The 21020-nt window shown below is 44.5% G+C and overlaps 1 protein-coding gene across 17 annotated transcripts in view; it reads right to left on the bottom strand.

The window, feature by feature from the left end:
* The window catches only part of LRRC7 (leucine rich repeat containing 7), a 503433-nt gene that overhangs the window by 39092 nt on the left and 443321 nt on the right, over window positions 1–21020 (bottom strand). For 11 of the 17 annotated variants that reach the window (XM_068239239.1, XM_068239240.1, XM_068239245.1 and 8 more), the window contains 3 exons: window positions 20422–20538; window positions 16015–16269; window positions 10957–11049 (listed from right to left, as the gene is read on the bottom strand). In XM_068239239.1, the coding sequence (XP_068095340.1) occupies window positions 10957–11049; window positions 16015–16269; window positions 20422–20538 (465 nt within the window). Of the gene's footprint in view, window positions 1–8257; window positions 8348–10956; window positions 11050–16014; window positions 16270–20421; window positions 20539–21020 lie in introns of all 17 variants that reach the window. The other 6 variants (XR_011021947.1, XM_068239247.1, XR_011021946.1 and 3 more) reach the window with 3 other exon arrangements.

The raw sequence follows: 21020 nt of genomic DNA on the forward strand, positions 1-21020 counted from the left end.
TCACTGCGTAAAAGTATAGGGGTCGATTTATACGCGGGTCATGGGCAACGCTGAGCAATGTGTGTCCTAATAGTGACATTCCCATTTGCAGCAATGTACCCTGTGGTAAGTGATACTTTGAGGAAAGGAAATGTCAAGAAAAATGCCAAGAAAACACAGGTCTGAAAGTCCTGGCCACAACAATTAACAAGGAAAAGGACGAGGCAGAAATACTGGGCTGCACAAAAGGGACCAAATAATTGCTGCACTTGGTAGTCTGGAGGAGGTATTGGCTGCATTTAAGGGACAGAAGGGGTTAATGGCTGCAATACTGTATGCAGTGCACTCATTAACCCCTCCTGAGCCCCAAGTGCAGCCATTAAGTTTGCTGGGTAGACTTATACTTGAGTCAATAAACAATTCCAGCTTAAGAGGGTTGAATATTGGAGTCGACTTGTATTCGAGTATATACGGTAAGTTATGAAAACAAACTTTATTTGCCAAGAATGTTTATTTTCCCTGCCCTGGTTTTCCTTTGCCAGTAGCGAGGGCAGCAGAGTTGCCAACCTACGCCATCGCAGTGATAACGCCATCCCTCCAGAATTCTGAAAAGTTCTAAAGAATAGTCTGAATGCTGGAAGACAGAGTTTACAGGCGCTAATTGAAGGTTGCAGTCGTATAATTATACCCTTAATTAATGACTAATGATTGAAGCCCCGGTGGTACTGTATGTGGGACTACGTATAACCTTTGCCAGTCACCACCTGAAACAATTAGCTAATGTGTTTTCCCATCTGCTCCTACGCTGGATAGAAACATTTCAGTCAAGAGTTGAAAAAAAAGTGCTGAATATTTTTAATTGAACTCTGATCCTGAATTTATTGACGCAATAAATATCTATAAAGAGTTCTTAAAGTGAAGCTCCAGACTAAAAATCTACTCAGCAGCACTGAAAAGGCTTGATGTTTCTTTAACAGTTTCACAGCATCAGAACTTTGTTCTATTTACTCAAGCTTCATTTTTAGCTGCACAGAAGCTAAGCTCCACCCCATCAAAGAAATCTACCCGGGCATTTTTCCCCTGATGCTGTGCAAAGCATGATAGGATTTCTGATGTTGTTCTCGTTGCCTAGCGCACGCAGCTGGGAGGGGTGATCAGAACACAGGACAGTTGGAACTGTGTCTCATGCTCCCTGTCACCTCCTTTCAACCAAAAAGATAGTGTGAGGAAACGCGGAAAAGCCGCCGCCAGTACTCAAGGAAGGGCGGCTGATTCCGCGTTCAACATGGCAGCGGGCGCGCAGTCGGAGCGCGGAGTAACCGCCGCATGCCCAGACAACAGGGCGGCGGATTCCGCGTCCGACGAGGCAGGTAGCATGCATAGGCCTACTCTTGTCAGTAATGCGGAATGCGGAGAAAACGCCGCACACACGGACAGCGGTGCGGCAGATTCCGAATTCAACACAGCAGGAACATTACAACACATGTCTGGTGTGGCTGGGACTGATAGTCCACACTGGTTCAGGAGGACGCGCGCGCAGAGAGGCAGGGCCTTTGTAACAGTCAGAAGGGAGTCAGCTGATCTAGCCGTTCAGCTGACAAATTCAGCAACTTCCATTGGTCCAGCACTTAGGGGAGGCGCTAGAGAGCGCTGGTGTATATGTACTGGGTGCTGGTCATTACTCTGGGGTCTGGCGTTGCGATCACTACGTGGTAGCACTCAGACCTTGTCAGTATCTGTGTTATTAGACAGTTTTGTAGGTGTTGATGATCACGGAGCTCACACCTTAGTCTAGGAATTCTGTTATTATCTGTGTTAATATCTAGACAAGTTTCCAAGGTGTTGATGGGCAAGGAACTCACACCTTAGTCTAGGAATTCTGTACCATCTGTATCATTGTTATTATCTAGTCTAGTTCCTGGAGAGTGAGAATATAGGAGCTCACTCTCAAGCTTAGGCATTGTTGATTATCTGTTATGACCTCCTGCCTTCCTGTCCATTCTTCTGATCTCTGATTCTGTACCTTTGTCTTTCTTATGCCTTGTTGCCAAACTCTGCTAGTTCCAGGATTCCGCATCTGTCTCCTGTCTCTGTACTGTATCTGTCCGTGTGTTTATGACCTGGCCTGTCCGACCTCGAGAACTATCTCTCCTGTTAAGAGATAGTTCACAGATCTGTTAGTGACACTGCCCATTGGTGTCACTCACGTTCTGTCCTTCCCACTGTCTCAGCCTGGCTCTGCCCCTTGGGGAGCATCAGACCTGTGGAAGGAATCTGATCCATAGCAGTAGCTCTTACTGTCTAGCACCTATCTTACGGGTGCTTTCCTCAAAGTATTACTGTTGCACCAAACACTCATCTCTCAGGTGTCCAGAGGTTAGAAGATATATCTGATTATCGGTGATACTGCAGATCATCAATAATCGGGTATATTCTGCATTCTCGGTGATACTGCAGATCACCGGTAATCAGACCCTCTCTGTGTTACACCGATCGTTACAGATAGCTGCCCCATGAAATCACAAACATTTGCCTGTTCTTTTAAAACAGGGTGGGTAAGAGATTATATTACCTATCTATTTTAATCAACATTACTAATGTAACTTAATGACCGTATGTTTGTTTAGGCTGAAGCTCCTCTTTAAAGTGTACCCCAGATGACATGTGACGTGATAAGATAGACATGTGCATATATAGTGGCAAGCATACCGACACCTATACTGTGCTGCTTTTCTTTCTTCCCTGCCTGAAAGAGTTAATATTCAGCTATGCAACTGAATATGTTTTTCTACAGTCGGGACCCAGTCGGGCTATGGCGTCCCTCACTAATAACGAATGGCAGCTATAAAACACTTTCCTAGGCAGATAACTGGGCTTCTGACTGCAAGGGATAGATAAAAAAGGTCAATAGTTCATGTATTTTCATGTATATTCATTTTGGGACTCTAAAGATGCTGCAATTGAGCAGAGACCCAAAAAAATTAAATCTACGTTGATAATGTTTGTCCATAAAATAAGACCATGAAATAGCTACAAAAAAGGGTTATTTTTAGGAGTAGGAGGACAGGTTCAATTTTCTTATCTCATCAGTTTATATTCACCTCGGATTCACTTCAACCTTCAGTGGTTCTGTATTTGGCAGCAAAAAACTTTAATTCCTTTATGGTCTATAGTCTTTCGTCAGCACTGTGCTGCAGCACATATGCAACCACATATGTTCTGGGTTGGTTTAAATAAAGAGTTCACAATCCCATTTTTTTTAATGCGCAAGATAGTAAATTTGCATTCAATAGCCATGCACAGGTTTGCGCATTGCACGTCTGTCCTTCTTGCAAGATGCATTGAAAATACCTAGCTGGCTGTGCCCCGTAGTTCCCTTTCCTGTTGAGATGACAGTGCAAGTTTAATGAACAGACTCCTCCCCTTATCCCATCATCACCTCCATGAGGTAGTCAAATGAAAACAACTGTGAGGGAGCAGCAGCCAGTTCCTTGTTCTCTGAACACAGATCACATGACCCTGCTCACATTCTCTATTGGCTGTTGAGAGATTAATGGCCAGCAATGATGCACTACAGCAGGGGTCCCCAAACGTTTTGGGTCGAGGGCCAGGTCAACATACTTCAGACTGCTGGGGGGCCGGAATATACATAAAATGATGTCTATGCAGGCCAGACAGTGAAGCATACCCAGGTGACAACCTGAAGTTCAATTGGACAGCAGTGTCACCTGATGTGGAATTTGATTGGAAACCAGCACATTACTGCTTTCTGGCTTCCATGTGGATGGGTGGTGCAAGCACTGCTATTCCATATGCGGACCACCAATATTTAAAGATGTAGCTGACCGCATCTATAAGTAATACATTTTGTGTGTGTGGGGCTGGTAAAAAAGCCTCAGGGGGCCGCATTCGGCCAGCGGGCCTGAGTTTGAGGACCACTGCACTACAGCATCTTGTCTTCCCTATCCCTGCTCAGTGTGAAAAAAAACCATTTAGCTATCCCTAGTGAGGAATAGTTTCTTACTGCATGCATGGCAGGGTGATAAGGTACATTTGTATTTTATAAACATACTGGAGAGGGTGTGTGAAGGGTTCAATGCTTTATTCCACATATACCAGGATGGAACTAAGAAGGAAGCTCACAAAGCTGCTGAGCTGCAGTGCCGGTCACAGAGAGTTATGCTTTCAGCTGCCAGCTTTCAAAATGGATCTTGGATCACATGACTAACTTTTCCAAAGCGCTTTTTCCTGAGTGGCTTCAGAAAATATGAAAATTGTGTGCCCAATGGCATAGTCCCCTATTCACTTTTACTAACAATGAAAGATCTGGGAGGTTGAAGCAGCAGTTCTCAGAAGGTGAAGAAGGATAGCACTAGCTGTAAGTATGCCTTGCACAGCACGTGTTGACACCTTTGCACTCACTTATTTTTCACCTGCTGCTACTTCTTTGCATTCTATTTAGCCATTATTTTCATCTTAGGCTGAATGCTGATTGTAAAGTAAACCTTTTAAAGGACATCTGAGGTGAAAATAAACTGATGAGAAAAACTATTTTTTTCTATCCACCTTCTCCTAAAAATGACTTTTTTTTTAGATATCCCACAGTTTTATTTTAATTTTAAATCTAGTTTTAAAGTTTTTACTGTTTCATTGTCTCTGCTTCATAACACCTTCATTGAAGTATGCCAGAGCTCAAATCTATGCGTTTTTGACTCTTTGTATCTCTTTCCTGCTCTCAGAAGCTATTTACTGACAGGAAAGTTTTATGGCTGTAATTACTTTATCAGTGAGGGTTATGCAATAGTCTGACCCAGTTCGACCCGGACAGAAACTGTCACTTGCATACCTGATGTTTAACTCTCTCAGGAAGAGAAAGAAAAAAAAGAACACAGCCCAGTTATTTGTGTGCTAGGCGCTGTACATACACATGTCTATCTCATCATGTCGCATGTAACCTCGGTTGTCCTTGAAGAATGCAAAAAATTGATACTTACCACGGGAGAGGGAAGACTCTGCATCCTCCAGAGTCTTCACCCGTCCTCCTCCAGCGTTCCAGTGTTTAGTCCTCCAAATCCGCTCTGGCTTTTGTGGAAAAAGCGGAGCCCAATCGTGCCCATGCATGCATGAGTCATCGGGAAGCCCTTGTTGATGGTTTTGCAGAGGGGACAGGGCTGGAACATCCTGAAGAAGGAGGATGGAGGAAGCCTCTGAAGGATCCACAGGATTCCCTCTATTGAGGTAAGTACACAAATTGGGAACTTTTCTCCCTTCAGGGTTTTTTTTTTTTTTTAAAGATTTTAGCTTGCCAGCTTGGAGTGTGCTCAGGACCTAAGGTTCCTAAGCAGAAGGAACATGGGCAGGGCCGGCGCTACCATAGAGGCAAAGGAGGCAATTGCCCCAGGGCCCCAGAGCCTGTAGGGGCCCCCATTGGCTACAAGAGGAAACATTTTTTTTTCAAATCGGCCTTATAGTTTTTGAGAAAATCGATTTTAAAGTTTCAAAGGAAAAAAAAATACACATTTAAAAACCCGACGACTTTAACAGTTAATAGCAAATCCACCTTAAATGCTAGAAACCCTACATTTTCAGGATATATTAAGGGGATCATTGGGAATAAGAAGAAAAAACAATTTTTCAAAAAGACCTTAGTTTTTGAGAAAATCGATTTTAAAGTTTCAAAGGAAAAAAGTATACTTTTAAATGCGGTAAATGTCATTTTTAGTAGCAAACCTAACGGTAGTGTAATTTTACATGCATCAAAAGAAAGAGCAATACATTCCCTGATGGGGTTTCCAGGGGGTCTATACGCAGCCGCAGCGCTTTGGCCAGGGATCGCTATACAGCCGCAATATGGCTGTATGAAGATCCCTGGCATTTTTTTCCTATTTTTCCAATTTTATTTTTTTTTATGTTTAGAGTGTGGGAATTTTTTTTTTTTTTTTTAAATTATGTGGGGTCCCCCCTCCTGAAACTTTTTAACCCCTTGTCCCCCATGCAGGCTGGGATAGCCAGAATGTGGATCTCCAACCGATTGGGGCTTCACACCCTGACTATACCAGCAGCTGGTCCCTTAATGTCGATTTTTGTTCCGGGGTATCTGTTGGGGGGCCCCCCAGGTTTATTTTGCCCTTGGGCCCCATTGTTGCTTAAACCGGCCCTGAACATGGGCACTGGGTCAGTGCCGATCACCCCTTATAAAGAGAGAGTATCACTGTAATGACTGCTAATGGTCCACATTACATATTAGGTGCCTCCATGACCATCCACATACCATGGGAGATGCCCTAGAGCTCTATGTTCCTTATGCAGGCTAGTCTTGATGGTTATTTGAGATGGGAAGGGGTTGGCTTATTATAGAAGGGAATAGTTGGCAAGAGCGTCAAGCACAGACATATGAAGGTTTGTGGCCTGCATGGGCAGTCCACAGTGTAAGGGAAGGAGAAGTGACTACACACCCCATCATTGTAAGGTGTACTTTGAAGGTGATTTCTGGACAACTATCCAAATGCATATTTGGGTGGTTAGAAGATTTGTAAGAATTGTGACCAGCAAATTCTCCAGAAGTTCCGGTGCACACAAGCAACTCGACTTACAACAACGGTAGCATATTGTGTTCCAGGTCATAAGATGCTCTCACAGGGGCATCATTCCAGATGATGCCGCCCTCCCCCTTCCGCAATAGTCAATAATTTGATCTTCTGATCCACAGCTGGCCTGGGAGGGGGCCCAGACCTCTTCCTTCCCTCCTCCATTAGGGCCCCTTCTCATGCACTCCTGGATGTCGCTCTTTATCCTTCCTTTCACAGACCCATAGATCGGAGAATTGGTAGTGCTTGGGCTTAACTCTTCCAGCACCGGGTCCCTCCTGTACTCCCCCTTGCAGCCACTAGCCTTACTCTTGGTCTTCCACACATCGCATGAAGTCACATGACGTGCAGGGAAACTCAGCCCAAAAACAAGGCAGAGGAGACCTAGTGGTTGCAGTGGAAGGGCAGCATGGGCTGGAAGGGGTGAGCTCAAGCACTACCATCACTCTGATCTGTGGGAGGATAATCAGCAACATGTAGGGAAATTGGGAGTGGGGCCCTGGTAAAGGAGGGAAGGAAGAATTTCGGACCCCCTGTCCCAGATGATGCCCCCCCCCCCCCTTCCCTGTGACTATAGAGGCCATAATTACGTCACTGCCATTCCCATAGACAAGGATGCTACGTTCAACAAGCATGGGGTGAGAACAAGGAAAGGAAGCAGTTTCTAAAAATGCAACACAATGATTTCCACACATCCTGAAGGAAAAAAGACTTGGGCCTTTGGCAAGCTGTAACAGTGGATTCATATCCATGGACTCCCTATAGTGTCACTTCAAAGGAAACCTGATGTGAGAGGGATATGGAGGCTGCTATGCTTATTTCCTTTCAAACAACACAGGTTGCCTGGCAGTCCTGCTGATCTCTTTGGGCTCAGTAGTGTCTGAATCACACACCTAAAACAAGCATGCAGCTAATCCAGTCAGACTTCAGTCAGGGCACCTGATCCGCGTGCTTGTTCAGGGTCTATGGCTAAAATTTGCAATTATAAATATATGAGTATTTAAAGGTCTGTTTACTAGCCTAGAAGAAGCAGTGCTCCTTAGTGCAATGCAGGCAAAATATATTTCAAACGATCTGGCGCTATATCCACAAAACAATACAATGCCCTTGATCCAATAATCCTCCCCCTCACCCCATGCAGGTGCTCACAATTTGCAATTGTTTATGAGGAAAAATGCATATTCCAGCCTCCATATCCCCTCAGGTGTGTGTTAAAGGAAACTCGAGCAAAAAAGTGGCCAGTTACTTACCTGGGGCTTTTTCAAGCCTCCTGGAGTTTTCCTGGTCCCTCACCGTAATTCAGCGCTGCTCCATATAGCCACTGTCCACCTCCGAACGGCTCATGCTTGGCCCCGTGCCACGCCCTCCTCCATCACGCTACCATGACCGGGAGCTTTCTGTGCGTGCAAAGTAAGTAAAAATTGCTACCACACATGCTAAGATCTCTTCTGGCTATGGCATTGCAGCAAGGGCAACTCATGCCTAGCAGCTGGTGACCAGCCGAGTCAGCCAGCTTTAAGAGGGGGACAGCGGAAGAACAGCGCAGCTCTGAATCATGGCGAGGGGGCAGGAGGACTTCAGGGGGTTTGAAGAAGCCCCACGTAAGTAGCTGGCCAAGTTTTTTTTTTTTACATTTAAGTTTCCCTTTAAGGTCATTTTTACTAATCATATTAGCATTAGTACATGCAGACCTGTTTTTTCTTCACATGTTCCAGTTCCACTTCAGTAAATGATGATGATCATGGATGACTATGAACATGAAGATGTTGGTGTGATGTCCACTAAATGCCACAACACATTAAGCAAACATAAAAAACATGCTGGAAATTTATACAGTAATAAACATATTATGTGTACGTATATAGACATTTTGCGAATACACTATAAGCAACACTGTTAAATAATAACACTGCGTGATCATAACATTAAAGGGACTCCGAGCAGTGCAGAAACTATGGAAAGATGCACATCATTTTAAGGCTCTCTTTCTCCTCTTTCCAATGATATATAAACCGCCACCCTACGCCTTTTAGTTTTCGCTATTTTCGCGATTGAAATTGCCGCGGCCGCGATTTCGATCGCAAAAATAGAGAAAACTAAAAGGCGTGGGGCAACGATTTAGGTGTCGTCAGAAAGAGGAGAAAGAGAGCTTTAAAATGATATCCATCAAGCCATAGTTACATTGTATTACACAGGGCGACTTTTTGTCAAAGTCAGCAGCTGCATTCAGCAAAATGGAGCTCCTGACACTGGGGAAAGTGTCGCCCTGTGTAATACAATATAACTATGGCTTGATGGATATCATTTTAAAGCTCTCTTTCTCCTCTTTCTGACGACACCTAAATCGTTGCCCTACACCTTTTAGTTTTCTCTATTTTCGCGATCGAAATCGCGGCCGCGGCAATTTCAATCGCGAAAATAGCGAAAACTAAAAGACGTAGGGTGGTGGTTTATATATCATTGGAAAGAGGAGAAAGAGCGCTTTAGAATGATATGCATCTTTCCATAGTTTTTGCACTGCTCGGAGTCCCTTTAAAGATTACATACTGAAATGTCATTTAAAAGAAACCTGAAATAATGAGTTCCTTTTTAAAGACAGTTAGCAATATGACTGTATACTTTGTAAAGCACTGCAGAAGGCATCAGTGCTATAAAAAAATATACAGTAATAAGAATCACAGGAAAAGGGAGCTTGTGTGTGCAAGCTACAGTGATAGAAAGCAAAGCAATCCTTCTTGCAAATTGAAACACGATTGCAGCTTCCTATACTATCCCTCTCTGACCTTTGGAGACGAGCATTGTGATTTTCACACAGATGGCATTACTTTGGGCCAAAGGCAGGTAAGATAAGTATATAAGCAATAAGGTGTTTATTTCCATGCACGAGCCTGTCATTCTGATCTTTTGGCCTAAGTAGTATCTGAAACACATAACTGTTGTGATAGCAGTTATCACGCGTGAATCAACCCCCTTATCTGCATGCATTAGGACCAGCACAGCAGCAAGCTTAGCAACATTTTTTTTGAAGATGTTAGCCATGACTTCATCCACATTCTTCAGGGTTCCCTTAAAATACAGTTTGCCACGATGACCGCATTTGGGTACCTGCATTACCGTCAGGACATACAGGTTTGGACTTCAGTGGCAAGTTGACTTCAGGTCAGAGGTCATGCTGTAATGGAAGTTTGCTGCTGGCGCACCTATGCCGGGTGGAACTCCATCCCTAGTTCAGAGCTTTGCACCAGAATAGATGGTGGAAAGAGTGTTCCGGTAAATTTTAGGTTAGCAAACAAAACGACAATACGGGATGGAGGTGCCCAGTATGAGAAAAAAAAACCTATTGAAGCTATCTAAAGAAGGAGAAGGCAGAATCTTATCTCTCCAGAAGAATTTTAGGCCAGTTTTACCGGAAAAAGTTTATTCAAGCACAATAGTAAGCCAACACATTTTGCGGGTGTTTTGCCCACTTCCTTAGAGAGGTAGAGGGGCTCACAGCCAGGCAAAAAGGCAATTTTTTGATCTGCACTGACCTGAGGAAGTGGGCAAACACCCGCAAAATGTGTTGTCTTACTACTGTGCACTCATAAACTTTTTTTTCAGTAAAACTGGCCTAAAATTCTTCTGGAGAGGTAAGATACTGCCTTCAACTTCCTTAGATTACTTTAAGGGTTATTTTTTCACATCGGAGGGCCTCCACCCCTTGTTGTTTGTTTTCAGTCTTATACCTCCGTTGGGAGCTAATAGGTTTTTAGTATAACCTCTAAGAGTGCGAACATCCAGTTCCTGTACACAGACCAGGAAAACCAAATGGGGACGGTTATTTTCCTGCAGGCGCAGTGGTTGCAAGGAATTGCAACCCACCTCTGTGAGTATATATTGATACTACACTACACACACACACACAATAACCCGTAAACAGGGCCGATTCTAGACTTTTTGCTGCCTGAGGCAAACTTGTGAGTATGCGCACCTCCCTTCTGCTGTGCAAGTCTTATGAAACACTGCTGCTCTCCTGCCCCCCCCCCCCCTCCTCACTCACTGTCAGACTCCTCACACAGCACAACAAGCTGATTTTGCCCAATGATGACCTCTTCACCTCGCTCTCCTCTTGCTTCACCTCCTACACTGACTACATGCTGTTAGTGTAAACACAGTACAAACATGCTGCCCCTGGAATCCCTGTGCCTGATGCAAATGTTTCACCTTGCTTCATGAGAGAACCAGCCCTGCCCATAAATGATATTGCACCATTGGGCACTTGGTCTACCCTCTTCTCATTCCTTAGATGGTCCTGGGGTTTTGATAACCACAGGAACCATTGTCACAATCTAACATCAAACAAATGACACACAAGAGTACATCTGCTACACACAGTGTCTCATCTCCTCACCTTGTCAGAAGGTTTGAAGGGGTTTCCCTGGCCGCTGAGTCCACCACTGATACTGAATCCAAGTCCAGGGTTCTTCTCTATCCTCACACAGTACTGGTATAAAGAGATAAGCCGGAGTCAGAATATTATTCACAGCTGAAGCAGATTTACACAAACACCAGACCTTATCTAAGGCTGTCTCAGGTTTTAGGAAAGTAGGAACATATTTTGGGATTATTCAGAGGTCAAGTCACATCGGCTGCACCACAATTCAGCACCTTGTTTGCTACAAAACAAAAATAATTGCTGCAACATTTTCCATTTATTTGAATGGGGGGACTGTGCTCTAAGCTGACAGGGATAATCTGCTGAAGTGACAGTGACTTATATTCTGCAGCAGCGACTCATTCACTAGGAAAGGTGTCTGCCTATCATTGGTGTTAGAGGTGATGGGCAGCCAACACACAGCAGCAGTTCGAGAGGTGGTGGGATTTGCAGGTTTGACAGAGGGAGGAGTTTAGGTAACCAGAACATATGTGCTTAGAGGCTCCCAAGATATAAATCTGGCCCTGGATTTAATGCACGATAAGTAAAAGTTTATGCACATGAAGTCTTACAGAAGAACCTAAGAACTTAACATCAGCCATGTAATGCATAAAACACCGACATCCTTCAACTTTTACAGCTGTCAAATAAAATGTGTAGACTCATGTGTTGCAGCATAATGCTGCTTTGTGAATAGCCCCCATAAACTTGCACTGTAGCGATCTACGTTAGCAAATGGCTAATGTGTGGGTTTTGTAGCTCCTATAGCTCTCTGCAATGTAGGGCTCATGTGATATAGCAGTATTATAGTGAAAAGGGCATTAAAGCATCATTCCACGCACAAATGTTTTCTTTGATCAAAGAGCCTTGACACACACCGAAACAAGCTCTGTAACAGTGTCTGCACAGTTCTATTAATGTCAAAACCCAGACAATTCCTACAACACAGACTGCCTGTGCTATAAGCTGCAGTCTTCTCATAAAGTTCCAGTCTGTGCCCATCGCCTGGTAGTGTTAATAGTGGAGATGATGCCATACAAACTGCTACAGCAGCCACACCCCCAGAGCCTCCATATCTCTCTCACCTCGGGTTCCCTTTACCATTAGCCATTTTAATTGCAAGCATTTTAAAGAGGAACTCCAGTGAAAATAATGTAATAAAAAGTGCTTCATTTCTACAATAATTATGTATAAATGATTTAGTCAGTGTTTGCCCATTATAAAATATTTTAAATCCCTGATTTATATTCTGAAATTTATTACATGGTGACATTTTTACTGCTGGCAAGTGATGTAGCTGCTGCTTGCTGTTTTGGCAGTTGGAAACAGCTGTAAACAGCTATTTCCCACAATGTAACAGGGTTCACAGACAGGAAACTGCCAGAAGTACCTCGGTACTCAGAGCTTCTTGTGGGAGGGTTTTCACCACAATATCAGTCATACAGCGCCCTCTGATGGTCTGTTTGTGAAAAGGAATAGATTTCTCATGTAAAAGTGGGTATCAGCTACTGATTGGGATAAAGTTCAATTCTTGGTCGGAGTTTCTCTTTAACTTACCTGGGGCTTCCTCCAGCCCCATGTACGCATGCGCCCATATCGTGCTCCTGTTGCCGGAGCATACTGCACATGAGCAGTGAAGCACGACTGGGGATTTAACCGTGCCAGCCAGCGGAGGAATGGAGCGGACAGGGAGGGAGCCCACGGTGTACATAGGGCTGGGGGAAGCCCCAGGTAAGTATAAATACTTGCAATTAAAATGGCTCATGTTTCCTTTAAGGTCTCTTTTACATTGAATGCATTTTGTATGCAATTCTGATTGCATGTAATTTGCAAAACGCAAGAACACAGAGTTTGAATTATAAATTGCGGGCACTACTTTGAACCAATGTACTGTGATTACGGTGCGGTTTTAAAAAATCGGAAACGTTGTGATTGTTGCATTTTCCCTGTTTCCTGTGCAACCAGATAGAAATTGCAAAGCACAATTGCCGAATAACATAGAAAAATTCTACTGCAGAATCGATAACACTTTGCAGTATGAAAGAGCCCTGAGGGATTGAGTACCGATCCCTGCAGGTGACAGAAACTGGAAATGTGTAAAGGTGTATGGGCCGATCAACCAAGAGACAGATCTCTCTCAGATCAAATCTAAACAGAGAGAGATCTGTCGCTTGCCCATACACCACAGGCTCATTCCCGATCAATTTCATGCTGAAATCGATCCAGAACTGGCCTTGTGATGCCACATCTGCCACCTCGCCGGGCCGACGCTGTCCCCCCCAATGGTCAATGTGCCCCCACGTTGCCCAGTGCACTATACATTACCTGTCTGTGCCTGCCGCTCCCTCCGCCCCCCGTTAACCCCCCTGTTAGACACACGCTGGCGTTACTCAGGCAACCAAGTAGGGCACGTGTATGGATGAAGGCCATACCAGGAGACAGCTTTCATTGCGTTCGTTGCATGTCCTGATATCGCTTGCCATTACCGTTGCTCACCCAAACAACCACGGCGGCCCGACATCTTGCAGCATGTCCTGAAATTGGTTGCATCGTCGGTCGGTCATGCACTTGGAGGCACCGATTTTCATCCGATTCGATTATAATAATCAAATCGGATGGTTGATCGGCCGCCAAGTCGCCTGATGTATGGCCACCTTAAAGTGTACCCAAGCCGAAACTCGGGTATACAACATCACATACTAACCTAAACAGAGGGAAGCATCAGGATCCTATTGAGGCTTCCCTCGGTGGTCTGCTGTCCCCCGTCACTGAGCGCTCCTCTTCCACATTCATGGTTGTGCAATGCCGTGCATGCGCAGTAGCACGGAGACCGCAGCTCATGTGTGGGCGGGCTCAAGCTTATAATGAGTGCCCATCATTGTGGAAGAGGAGCTGCGTGGCCATGACAAGGAGGGGGCATTGCGCACCAGCCTCAAAAGGATCCTACGTTTCCCTCGTTGCAGGGTAGATATTCGCTTTAGGGCTCTTTTCCACTATGATATGCGATCGCAATTGCGATCAAGATTGCAATCGCGATCGCAATCGCGTTTCAATTTCCACCATGTGATTGCAATTGAGCTACTATACTCAGTATAGTAAAGCTCAATCGCATCCAAAACGCGGCAGGACAACGATCGCGTTTTTACCAAAATCGCATCGCAATCGGATCGCACTAATGGAAATTGCTGCTGCAGTTTCCATTAGTTTAATGTACCTTGCGATTTGTGATCAGAATCAAATGGAAAAAGGCTCATAAGTAGCTTTATTGCATGTATGAACAAACCTTCCGTCACTCCTCTGAGTTCCATCTACCTGACTATAAGCTGAAGATGTGATCTAAGATCTGGCAGCTTTTATCTGAAAAAGGAGGAATCTGCAGACAGAACAGACTTTTATCCCTTGTGGGTTTCAGGCCCTGATCGATCTTTGCAGTGACATAAAAAAAGATATGAAGGAATATATCCACATAAAGCTGTCAATTTTATTGCATTTTCTGTAATGTTATGAGCGGGCAATAAAGCACACATGGCAGCTCAGCTCAATCTCCTGTAACATAAGCATGTCCGGGACCGGCCTGATTTATGGATCTGATAAAACGTGTGATTACAGTGGAGGCCTCTCACACAGTGATTGCTGCGCTCAGTGCGGAGATACTGAGCTACACAGATTACTTCTGTCTCCCATGGCAACCAGCCATGCCAGCTTCCACTCTGTAGCGCACACTGCAAAGGGAGCATATGGATCCTGCTATGGGCAGCTCTAATGTTTCCATAAAGGTCAGTATTTATTGAGAACTAGTTATAAATAAGCATGTGCAAGTTCTTGAATCGCCACCCTGAAAGTAATCTGAAGGTACATACACACATGTGATTATCGTCCGTTTCAGCCGATACGAACGTCTGAGTGACGGTCAAATGGCCGTTGTTGTTGACATTAAATGTGTTGATTCCTGCAAACCTGCTCGTGTGTGACCCCTACTTTGCTCGGGCATCACAATGTATTTTTCAAACTCCGCCAACTGATTGAAGCTGCTCCGTTGTCTGCTGATCACTGTCCCTCTGCCACCCTCCATGGCAAAAGAACACATCACTAGCCTCAAGGCTAGGGATGTGTCTGTACAGCATCGCTCCCCAAATTGTCGACCGTGTAAACAATTTTCCGATCCTCGATGGGCAACAATTCTCACGTGTGGGTACTTAGCTTAACAGGGTTGTGTTTGATCGGCTTAGAAGCACTAACATGCAAGCAATGCAAAGCGAGTTTTTGATAGTGTTTACAGCAGCGATTCCTAGTATTTTTTGTAGCAATTTTTTTTTGTGCTAGTGATTGAAAAAGCAATTGCAATTAGTGATTGCCATTTGCGATTTTAATTTTTTATTTTTTTTTGGGTGGTTCAGGACGAGTAAAATGCCTGCAAAGTTGCTTTTGCACAGTATTTGCAAAGTGATTTTTCAGCAATTCTGAGCTTAATATTGAATCACAATTGCTAGCAAAATGCTGCAGGCAGAGCGATTGCGATTTGGGGAAATTCCAATCGCTCCAGTGCGCTCACCTCCATCCACTTTCATTGGCATAGCGATTTTTAGAATCTTCAGCAATCGTTGATGATTCCAAATCGCGGTTGAAAGTGCTCTAGTGGGTCCCCAGGCCCAGGCGCACACATAGAGGCATTTGACTTGGACCCAAACTTGTACTAGCACTTACTCCTTTGCCTGATGAAGCGGGAAAAAACCTGCGAAACACGTTGCATTGTGGAGTAATTAAATAAACGGTATCTTTGTTGAACTTTAATCAACACAGTGTTTTACTTGATGGGGAGGTAAGCCCACCACTGCCGCCCTTTTTAACCATTTCTAACTGTTTTTACTCTATTCTGGAACCTCTGGTCTAGCTTCTTTTCTTATGCGCGCACACGCACAGATGCACGCATGCACACACTACGTTCACATGTGCGCACGCACACACACTCGTTTGCACACACACAAACGCACACTCTGCCTTACTGAACTACCTTATAAACATCTTGCGTCCTACCTGCTCTGGGTACCCGTCCATGCTCCTCTGCCCTTTCGTTTGGATTAAGCAGCGTCCAGACTGGGGTCCCCTTTGTGCGGCTGGGATCTGGATGGGCAGTGGCGACTGGTACTGCTGGATTGTCACTTTATTCATGCCGCCATCATAGTGCGGCTGCTCCCTGGATCTGTGCTGAAGGCTCTGCGATCCCATCAGGGTCTGGATATGGCTACCGGCCTGTGGGTGATGTAACCCGTTAGGCAAAGCATCAGGAGGCTGAAAAGAAGCAACTATTACAGTACATCATGCAATCAAAGGCAAGACCAGGAATAATAGGTTTAGTGGTGGATGGCGTGGAAAGGGGGTTAGAATCTTCTCTAGGTTTGTACTGCTGTGTGTCTGCTTCTCTGAGACCTGTCACTTCCTGTTCTGATAAACATCTCCAAAAGCGACAGAGATGGCAACAAATGCAAACTTTTTGGGAGAGAGTCAAAGAGTTAACCTCCGTGGTGGTATGATTCTTTCTGATTTAGGGTCTAAAAGCGGTAGAATTTTTTCATGGGCTTTTAGACCTTAAAATCATGAAGAAATCATACCAGCAGAGAGTCTGCAGCAGCCCCTGCACTTACTCACGTCTCTGGGCTCCAGCACTGCAGTTTTCCCTCCGTCCTCCTTTTAGCCCTAAAGTGAGTTTGCCGGCTGTCGTCCTGACAACAGACGGCGACCTCATCAGGGGGAGCAGAGCCTCGGAGGAGCGGAAGAAGAATGGCAGCCGGCGTCGGGATTACCCGGGAGGTGAGTTGAAATGCCCACTGCGTTTAGTGTAGCTCGGGGTTACCACCAAGGAGGTTAAAGAGGGCCTAAACTCTTCCACAGGAGAAAAGGAAAACAAAGAGAAACCCAATATTTGTGTATTTAGAGATAACAGGCTAATTCTTCCTTATCTGGAAGTAATGAGCCACTGTAATTTGAGCTGTCATCTCTGTCTGATCTGTGCGAGGTTTGTGCCTTCAGACAGGCTATGTGTAAACATAGGAGGATGTTAACCCTTTCTGTGCTCCCAGCAAACGAGGAAGTAACTACACTGCAGCATCTTAGTATGAGTTCTGTGGGCTGTAACAAATAAATGTTTATATCTAAAGGTTATTATGCTGTTGCTTATCTTTTAGAGCAGAGAAGAAGACCTGAGTTTAGGTGCGCTTTAAGCTTTTATTGCTGTCTCTCTTTTCCTTTTCCATGCTCAGAGCTTTGGCTCCCTCTTATGGTCCTTTTGGTAATATGACATGGAGAGAGGTCAGAGAAAGTGGCAGTTGGGTCCCCTGACACCCACTAGGCCCCAGGCACCTGCCCATGTTGTCTTGTGGATAATCATTCACTGTCACTGGGGCCACCAGACCTCCTATTAAAACCAAAAAAGTCCCTGGGACTATTAGTGAGGGACATTTTTCAGGACACAGAAAGCTGTAAAAATTCAAGAAGTCCTAACCCTTGTTTTCTTGCTATCCAAAGCAAAAATAGGTTTTATTCCTGGAGTTGGGCTTTAAGATTAACACTACGATTTATTACATAAAAGCATCATCCAAGTTATATCAGTCACTGATATTCATTTCTAAATACCTTTTTTTTATTTTTTACTTGCATTCTACTTTGAAATATCGCTGACCTCCTCCCTATGCTTTGGTGAGTGCCATGCAACTGGCTCTTTGGTCCCATTAAGGCAAAGAGGGCAATTGGCCCCAGGCCCCCAAATCCATAAGGGCCCCCCAATCCTCTGCGCCAACTTTAAACAGTACATATGTGGTGCCGCGGGATGCTGGGTATCGTGGGTTGTAGTGCCAGGGAAGCATGTACTTTATTCCACGCCGGCCCGGTTGCCTTGGTTTCCTAAGCCTCACCTTCTGCCTTTCTTTCTGGTGGTGAAACGCATGCACTGCGGATGGCCGCAGCCGCGCTCTCCCCGTCGTAGCAGGCATGTGACGTCACGTCAGTACATCCATGCCTGCAAGGAGGGAGGAGTTGCTCTGCTGTTGCCGCGGTGCGTGCGTTTCACCACCAGGAAGAAAGGAGCAAGGCGATAAGGAGGAAGCCATGGCATAGTGTTTCCCAAGGAGCTATATTACTCAGATATGCCCCTGCCAGAGTTAACCCATTCATGGAGAGGGAACTCCTTTGGCGCTAAGCAGCAATTAAAGGACCACTCCAGCAAAAAACATAAGCAGTTAAAATCTGGCAGAACCGACTGGTTTTGGACTTGACCATCTCCTTATGAGGGATTCTCAGGGTTTCTTTGTTTTCAAAAGCATTACCTAAATAGCATTTTAATTACCAAGATAGTAATATACCAGCCAACCTCCCTACTCACATGCACACTATTTTGTCAGTTAGACTTAGCAACCGCCATTCAGGAAATGCTTTGAAAGTAAGAAAAACCCTGAGAATCCCCCATGACGAGATGGACTAGTCCAAAACCTGTCGGTTCTGTCTGATTTCAACTGCTTACTCTTTCACAGGAAGGGTCCTTAGAATAACTGACAGAATTTTGCTTCCGTTTTATTGTAACAGAATGACATGATCCGAAATAGCTTCAGTTAGTGAAAATCTGTACATTATTAATTAACACACAGTAACTGGTGACTTTCAGAGTAGGAAAACACTAGGAGGAATCGCATGAGTTTTCCCCATAGCACATAGTGGAAAACGCATATGCGAATCTGCCTAGTGTGTTCCTACCCTCAAGCTAATGGGAAATAAAAAAACAAACAAACCAGATACTTACCTAAGGAGAGGGAAGGCTCTGGGTCCAATTGAACCTTTCCGTTCTCCTCACGGTGTCCTTGTTTAAGTGCTGGCTCCCTGTTTGAAGGTAGGTGCACACATAACATAACATGAAAAGCTGCGTTTTATGTAATATGCGGGGGGGGGGGGGGGTTGTGCGTTTTTGCTGCATTTTTACTGCGTTTTTGGTGCGTTTGTGTTCGCGTTTTTTTTTACGGCAGATGCATTTTCCAAGCATTTTGCGTGCGTTTAAATGCGTTTGCGGTTTTACAATTGTGTTTTATGCAAACAAGTAAGAAGACAACTGTAAACAGAAATACATAACAAAACAATTTTTTTTTACAAAAACGCATGGAAAACGCATGCAAAACAGATACCATTGCGTTTCCATTGACTTTCATTATGCGCGTTTTTGATGCGTTCTTGCATATTATGCAACAAAACCAGCGTTTTTGAAAACACGCATAAAAAATGCATATGCCTTTTTTATACTTTTGAGCTTGGACGAGTCGCACTCTCTGGCCGTCCACCTGTAGCTATAACAAGGTGGTGAAGCGTGCAGGAAACCTTCCCAGGATACCACAAGGACTTCAATATGATTCAGCAAATAGAAATCCGCACCGCTTCTGTAGATAAATCTTGTTTTATTGATTACAAAAACATATACATTAAAAAGAACCGTGAAGCAAGACAGTCCACTGTTTCGGGCTCCTGCCCATCTTCATGTTGCCCGGTTCAACATGAAGATGGGCAGGAGCCCGAAACAGTAGACTGTCTTGCCCCACGGTTCTTTTTAATGTATATGTTTTTGTAATTGATAAAACAAGATTTATCTACAGAAGCAGTGCGGATTTCTATTTGCTGAATCATATGCCTTTTTTATATGCGTTTTTTCCTGAGGCCCATAGATATCCATTAGCAGCAAAAACGCAGCGTTTTCTGCAACGCTAGTGTTTCTGCTAAGTGTGCACCTAGCCAGAATCCCCAGCTGAAGGATACTTCGTAAGTCTTCTGGAGCCCGAGTGCTCCCGAAGATGGGCGGCTCCATACTGCGCATGTGTGAGTGCGTGACTGAGGGTACTGGCGTGTCCGCAGTATGGAGCGGCTCACCACTCGAGCTCCCAGACTTCCGAAGCCTACTTCAGGGGCAGAGAGAGCAGTATTTGACCAATTGGTCGACTACCGCTAACGGGGGAGTCAGCGTTGGAACGCTGGAACCGTGAGAGGAGCGGGAAGGCTCTATAGGACCCAGAGCCTTTCCTCTCCTTAGGCAAGTATCTGGCTGATTTTTTTTTTATTTAGGTTCCCATTTACTTTCAAGATCCCAATGCATCATTGTCCCATACCAATTTAATTTCATCATTCCTCAAAGCCCTTGGAATCTGCAGGATAAAAATCTCAGCATTGCTCTGAGCTGGAGCGGAGCTCTCCTCTCCCTCATGCACCATATAAGGCTCCTGCCTTTCATTAGACTGTAGATATGTACTGTGATTGCTTATGACAGGTTGGCTTTAAAGTCAATGCACAATGTTTATTCGCCTTGACATATCGCAGAGCTTGTCATCGTAAACCAGGAACTGTTGAAGAACACTTTCCATACATTTATACTATTTATAGTTGGAGATGCTGCATAGTATAGTGTCCATTATATACCTTCTTAGCGACAGTTTCGGGAGGGACATCCCGTCGGCCCAGAGGGTAGGGATTCCATTGGCTGAGGGATAGGTCTTCCTGCCCATTATCCAGGATGTTGCTCTGCTGAGATGGAGTCTGCGTTTCACAAAGAAAAAGGAAATGTTTCATAAGTTTCTATCACTGATGTAAAATAAAGCTTAAAGTATTTTAGCAAGATGTATTACACAGGCATTACATGTGACTGATTGCACTGACGTTTCTTCCTTCACTGCTTAACAGCTCTGCATGTTCCACTGTAAAAGCTAACTTCCTTTGCTCTCAGCTGCTAGTGAGATGGGAGTGATAGTGATTAATGCAGTTCTGTGTATACAGAGCCAGAATCCCTGTTAATGTGTAGGATTCCTTCCTTCAATGGAATGAATGTGTCATTGCAGTAAACCTGGCGAAACAGGCAGCGTGTATGTTTTTACTTCCTGCTTTGTGTACTGTTGCCATTGTTTCCAGGACATTTCCCCAAAAGGTATAGATGCCCCAGACTGAAGCTGAAAGATATTATTCATTGGCAATTGGTTACACAATGACCTGTATAGTGATGATATAGGCTATAGATATTTTGG

The sequence above is a fragment of the Hyperolius riggenbachi genome, chromosome 6 (assembly GCF_040937935.1).
Source record: "Hyperolius riggenbachi isolate aHypRig1 chromosome 6, aHypRig1.pri, whole genome shotgun sequence".
Taxonomy (NCBI): domain Eukaryota; kingdom Metazoa; phylum Chordata; class Amphibia; order Anura; family Hyperoliidae; genus Hyperolius; species Hyperolius riggenbachi.